The sequence below is a fragment of the Quercus suber genome, unplaced genomic scaffold, assembly GCF_002906115.3.
Source record: "Quercus suber isolate HL8 unplaced genomic scaffold, Cork oak 2.0 scaffold_120, whole genome shotgun sequence".
In the NCBI taxonomy this organism is placed as follows: Eukaryota; Viridiplantae; Streptophyta; class Magnoliopsida; order Fagales; family Fagaceae; genus Quercus; species Quercus suber.
This window is the reverse complement of record NW_027069585.1, coordinates 1,130,270-1,136,554: the sequence shown is the minus strand read 5'-3', so window position 1 is coordinate 1,136,554 and position 6,285 is coordinate 1,130,270. Positions and strand designations below refer to the sequence as shown.

The following is a 6,285-nucleotide window of genomic DNA, read 5'->3' as shown; positions in this document are numbered from 1 at the left end:
TACATACACTTCAAGTCTTTTACTCACATTTAAAATAATATAATTCAACGAAAATATAACATTCATCTAGTAATAAGTTCTTTACATTCCAAAAGAAGTGCATACACTTCAATTCAAATTCAAAATAACAAAGTTTCACAAAATAAAATAATATAGTTCAACAAAAATATAATATTCTTGGAACTCGCCAAATGCTAAGTATCAATATTGAAAGAATTTGAGCAAACAGTAGACTAATCCTGACTATAACCACGATTATCATCCACAGATTCTTTGTTGATGTCCGAATTCATAATATCTTCCACAAGCTCATCCAATTTCATTTGTGTAAGTTCTATGCCACCAAAAAAAAAAAAAAAGAAGAAGAAGAAGAATAAAAGTATTAGTAGTTCTAAGGTCTGTAAAGTTTCAATTTCCAATTATATCCCTTGTAAATTTTTGTAATTACTTACTTTTCTTTTTAAATTTAAAATATATGTTGGATATAAAAGGTATTTGACAAATTTAAAATAAAATAAATATTTATTTGTTATATGAGTTAAACGGATTGTGTTAAGTTGGTCATTTCGGGTTGACACAAATAAATTGGTGTGTCAAACGTGTCTATTGCGGGTTATGCGAGTTGACCTGTTTATGACCCGTTTCTTATCGTATCGCTTTCGAGTCGACCCGTTTATGACCCAAACCCATTAAGGCTCAACCCTAACCCTAAAAAACCCGTGTCGGGTTCGTGTCGTGTTCGCGGGTTGGGTTGAGCATTAACACCCCTAATAAAAACCCCCATGCTCTCTCTTTGCCTAGTGAAATGGGGTGTAGCTAGACAATGAAGGCAGGTAGTTCTTGAATACGGAAAAATAGTACTTATTTTTTTCACATTTATGATACGTCCCATCATAAATTAAATAAGCAATTTCTTAAATGAGCAATTTCTACCATAAACGTGTGCGGAGAAAATTACTGTTCCCTACGCAAGGGTTTTGACAGGGTAAAATTTTAAAATATCATAACTTTGTTGTTATTAAATACAATCTTGATTATTTCCAAGATTCTGAGGCTTTTAAATTCATTCATGCTATAACTAACAAATCAAGAAGAAGAAGAAGAAGAAGAAGAAGAAGAGCTTAGAGAGATTAGAGAGTTATTACTATTATGAGTACCGATAAGGTTCTCTCTTCAGCTTCAGCCTCAGCCTCTGCTCCTTTGGCTTCTCCTCACGTTGAGGTTTGCAAAGGCGTCAATGGCCTCGACAGCTCCGCCGAGGTATCCAAAATTTTCTTCCCCAATCTCATCTCATGCTTCATTTTCCATATATCTATGTCTGCATTGTTTGGAAATTCTGTTTCACTTTTTTGTGAAATCTAGGGCATCATCAATTGCGTTTAATTCTTTGTGAAACTGATTGAAAACATTTCAGAAGTTTAGGATTGTTTTCTAGGGAGAGTTATAATGAATATTGTTGTTGTTGGTTTTTTTTTTTTTTTTCCTAAAGTAATGGTAAGGGAATTTTGGAATATATATTTGGGAGAGATATGATTAGGCCAATGAGGGAAAATTTTGCAAAATAATTTTATTTTAATAATAATAATAATTATTATTATTATTATTATTGTTTGTATTGGCAGAATCTAGTTTTCTGTTTGCAATTGTGTTTTAGAAACATGATTTTTAAGTGTTGAAATCGCGTTCTCTTAAAATTTAGCCAATTTGGTTGAAATTGTGTTTTGAAAACACGATTTTTAATGTTTGTTCAATTATATTAATGTTTTATTGTTATCTATCTTAAAATAAAATAAATATTAATGTTTTGTTGTTTACTTTGAAACATTGTTTCCATGAAGTGAACTACTGGCTTTGCCACGTACTTTTTTGATAACGGCAAGATAGAGTCGATAGAAAGAGTTAGGTACTTACAGCATTTCCAGTAGTTTCTCCAAATTACTGTACTGTTTGGAGAGTGAATAATTAAATTTACCTTTTACCTACCTACTTAGAGCGTGTTTATCATTTTTCTATCTCATTTAAATACTATTTGATAAATTTCAAATTATATAGAATTTATAAAGTACGTGCAGACTAACATAAATGAAGAGAAATTTCAAATTAAAATAAAGACTAAAGGCATAAAAATTAATGCAAGCATGAAACTTAAAATTAGATGATCCCACGACTTTTACAGATTACAGATTTTAGATTCCCTTTCCTTTCAAGTCCTTAACACCCCCATTGAAGGAGTTCAGGCCTGGTCTGCCTTCTTAATTGATCGAGTTAGCCTTAAGCTTTCAATCTGGAGCCATAATCCTCTTGGTGAATGGGTATTCAAAGAACAAGTGATCCTTGTATTTTATACAACTCCTACAAAAATGCACACAAATAGTCACCTTAGTTACCCCATTTCAATAGTTCATCCTGACTAGTCAAGCAATTTTTGAATGATAACCGGAAAATAAAAACATGTCTTGGTATATTAGATGTGTGCTAAACCAACCTCCACCAATTAGCAACCAGGAGCTTAGATCTAATTGCCTCTTATGTTTAAGCTCAACTAAAAATGCCAAACATAGCTGTAGAGTGCAAACCACTTGAAAAGAAATTTTCTCAGCTAGAGTAACTTGGAATACTTTAGCCTGAATCTCAACCAAAGCATCATACTTTGTTGGCAACTTGGCATCCAACATAATATGATCATATGAATTTGGATTGGAGTCACATATATTTACAAGATTAATCGTTGTTTACTTTATTTCATTTTTGGCACAATTTTAATGGTTGTTAACCTAGAACATACATACATACATATATATATATATATATTTATATATTGGCTCAATAAAGTTCAGTAAAAGTGTAAAACAACAATAAAAGAAATGTTATGAGCTACATAGATACAATCACTGCAAATGGAAACATTAAAAAAAGCATAGCAAAAATATCTGGCTACGCTATAAACAACTAGAGTTCATTGTATCTCATAACTACAAACAGGATTTCAATCATAATTGATTAATTCCATTTTTGTAAAGTGGAGTCCAGACCCCATCAATTATTTAACTGTTATATTATTGTAGGGGACAATTCTAACTACTAAGATGTCAAGTTTGATTGAAATCAAAGCCAACATTTTTGGCAATATAAACCAGCTCACTTCTAGCTTCTCACATTACTCTAACACATGAATCAAAATGCATTGAAAAAAAAGAACAAGAAGAAGGAAGGAAGGAAGGAAGGGAAGCATAACCCATTAGAACAATATGTATCATTAGAGTTTTTTTTTTTTTTTTGCTTTTCTTCTTTCTGTATAGCTGGTACTTCTAATAAGTCTTTTAAAAGGATCTTATGCTCAAAATTAGTCACCACCATTAACCTTTGTTGCATTTCTAAGCTCATGCTTTTAGATCTGTAGCTTGTTTGATGCATTGTCTGCAAACTCAATACATGTGATGGTGAGCAGGAAAAAAATTGCATTAATACCAATAAAATTCCAATATGTATCAATTCCCTTGTTGATTTATCTAGTACTTGAGATTAGTGCCTTTGGAATACTACTAAGAGACATGTGAGTCCTTAGAGAATCTGATAATGCTGATAATGCCTATGGGATACTTGTTGATAAAATTTTCTATACTTACCTCAAAAGAAATATAAACTTGATATTCTTTATCAATGCTTCTTCCTTGACATGGCACTTTGTTTTGGCTGTATTGCACAGCACACTAAGTATCAAACACAGTGATTTTGCAGGCAGATTTACCATAACTATTGTGCTATGGTTATGGCCCTGGTTAGTCTCACTTGGGATATTAAAAAACAACCAAATTGCGCCCAAAAGCAGATTACTTTTGCTTAACAATGTGCTGACAATATCATTGGCTCTGTATATCAATGAGGGAAGGCCTTGAGTCAAACAGTTGGCATGTAAATATATAGAGATGAGGCCTTTTTTTTTTTTTTGATAAGTAATATGTTTTATTGATATAAAAAAGGGATACCCTAGTACACAGGGAGTGTACATGGGTCAACAATCAAGTACAAAAATTACAAGAATCAATAAAATCAAGGAAATAGGTGAGTGATTGGTTTTGCGAAGCAGGCAACCAATCAAATAAAATTCTAAAAAAAAAAAATAACTTGAGGTCTGGTATGGATCTCTCATTATTTTCAAAACACCTACTATTTCTTTCCCTCCAAAGACACCACATTAAACAATGGGGGACAATTAACCATATATGACCATTTCGATGACAACCAAGCCTGTATTGCTAGTAGGCTAGGAGCTCCACAACAAACTGCGGCATAACCCAGCTTACTCCAAATAAACCCAAGACCATAGACCACAAATCCATAGCAACCGGACAATGAAGGAAGAGATGGTCCACCGATTCACCATTACACTTGCACATATAACACTAATCCAAGAAGATTAGCTTATTGACTCTAATAAGATTAATTAAATAGCTAGAGATGAGATCAAGAAACAGAGTGAGAGAAAAACATAAATGAAAGAGACAGAGAAAAAAAAAAACCCAGAAATCCAAAACCTAAATCCTGACGATAGCAATAGCAAATCATGTAAAACCACCAAATCTAGTATAAGCCAATAAATTCAGACATGATGCAAAAAACCCCTGAAATCAAATTTTGGGTACTGATTTCTGTTGCTGAGCAGATGTTCTCAGGTCTCCATATCCCTCACAGGTTGTTGAGGCACAGTTTGGGAGTTAAAAGATGTGGGCAGATCGTTTGTGAGAGTGAGCTGCATTGATTTTGTGAGAGAGAGTGCTGCTTCCCTGTTGTTTTCTAATGAGAGAGAGAGAGAGAGATTTTTTTCTTTCAACCGGGTGATTATTTTAAGAGAGAAAAATGTTTAGAGTTGCTAAAGTAGTTGCTACAATGCTCTCTTCTTTAAGAGAGTTATTGTAGTAACTCTAAAGGATATTTAGAGTCTTGAGAGGCTGTTGGAGGGTGTTTTTAGTGTGTTTGCTATCGAAAAATGGCTTTCAAGAGCCTATTGTAGATGCTCTTAGATGTACCATTCAGTTGTATAAATGAAAGACATGGCATTAACTCAGATGGGTATGAGTATTCTGTTAATCAAGTATTTTTATGCTCATGCCAATTTAGATTTATGTAATCATATTAAATTGCTATGCACTTGGCTAATATTATTATTCAATTTAAAGTTGCAGCATTTATTTTGGTGAAATGCAATACAGTTAACTTGCATTATGCATAACTATAAGTAACTTGATAAGATATTATTCAATTTAAAGTTGCATCTTTTGTCAAATGTGAAGATATCTGAATGTTCTTTGTTTGTAGACTTCTACACATGGTTTGGGGAGCTTTTCTCCGAGTAGGACTGTTCCTCCTCCTAGTAATGTTGATGGTCCTTATGCTTCTTTGGCGGAGAGATATCCCTATTTTCCAACATGGAAATATAAAGTGATGAATCCTGATGGATCTTTTAGCTTTGTGAACTTGGTCCGGCCTATATATGCACAAAATGTACCTCGGAGTGGCCCGGTATATCTGGGACCTTTGCTCTTTGAGTCTAACATTTCATTTTCTTTATGCTTGTTCATGAATCTTGATTTTATGTCTTAGATTGATGTTGATCTTGTGGAAGAATGTATGAGGATGATTGCAGATTTGCAAAGAGTTGCACTTGACCAATCTTTTCAACACTCGATAAAAGAATTTTTATTGGTATGAAACAATCATTTTTCTTGCATCTCTTTGCTTTGAGACTCATGGATGGAAACTGACAACTGTTTATTGCTTCTTGTAGACCACTAGCCTGGCAATTGCTAATGCTCGTATAAAATGTTTTGAAGAAAGAATCAGAGACTTTGAGTTTCATGAGGGGCAACCAGGACCTCAAATTCTTGCAAATCAGGAACCGCAAGGCCATGAAGAAGTTGGCTCTTCCAGGGGTGGCCCCAGGAGATCTTCCCCTCGAAGAACTCGTGGCCCAAATGATGCTTGATTGTATTCTCCCTTTATTCTCCAGCACATGACAAAACATTTCTTAGTTAGTTAACTTGTATTAACTTTCAAAGTGAACTCCTTGATCTTTGCGGAACTCAGTCTTGTAGAACTTTAGGTAGAACTTTAGAAAAATTTTAGAGTTTACCTGATAGGACTTTGTTATGCAAAATTTTACACTTACTTGACAGGTCTTGACATGGATGATCTCACCGGCCTGTTTGGTACATAAACATAAACACATGTTTTCAGTTTTTAAATAACATTACACGTATTTTTACACATTTTTTTACCTATACGTAT

The 6,285-nt window shown here is 33.5% G+C and overlaps 1 protein-coding gene across 1 annotated transcript; it reads left to right on the top strand.

Annotated features, from left to right (window-relative positions):
- Positions 1–944: 944 nt before the first annotated feature.
- On the top strand, positions 945–6,136 carry LOC112003174 (uncharacterized). Its single transcript, XM_024035361.2, has 4 exons — positions 945–1,260; positions 5,317–5,520; positions 5,602–5,703; positions 5,786–6,136. The coding sequence occupies exons 1-4, from the start codon at positions 1,150–1,152 to the stop codon at positions 5,981–5,983; spliced, it is 615 nt and encodes a 204-aa protein (XP_023891129.1). The 5' UTR covers positions 945–1,149; the 3' UTR covers positions 5,984–6,136.
- The last annotated feature ends 149 nt before the right edge of the window (positions 6,137–6,285 follow it).

What these genes read in the sequence shown, in the direction of transcription:
- LOC112003174 (XM_024035361.2), top strand. Translation starts at nt 1,150, where the DNA reads ATGAGTACCGATAAGGTTCTCTCTTCAGCTTCAGCCTCAGCCTCTGCT. An exon ending in ATGTACCTCGGAGTGGCCCG is followed by an intron (nt 5,521 to 5,601) that starts GTATATCTGGGA and finishes TTTATGTCTTAG; the next exon opens with ATTGATGTTGATCTTGTGGA. An exon ending in CGATAAAAGAATTTTTATTG is followed by an intron (nt 5,704 to 5,785) that starts GTATGAAACAAT and finishes TGCTTCTTGTAG; the next exon opens with ACCACTAGCCTGGCAATTGC.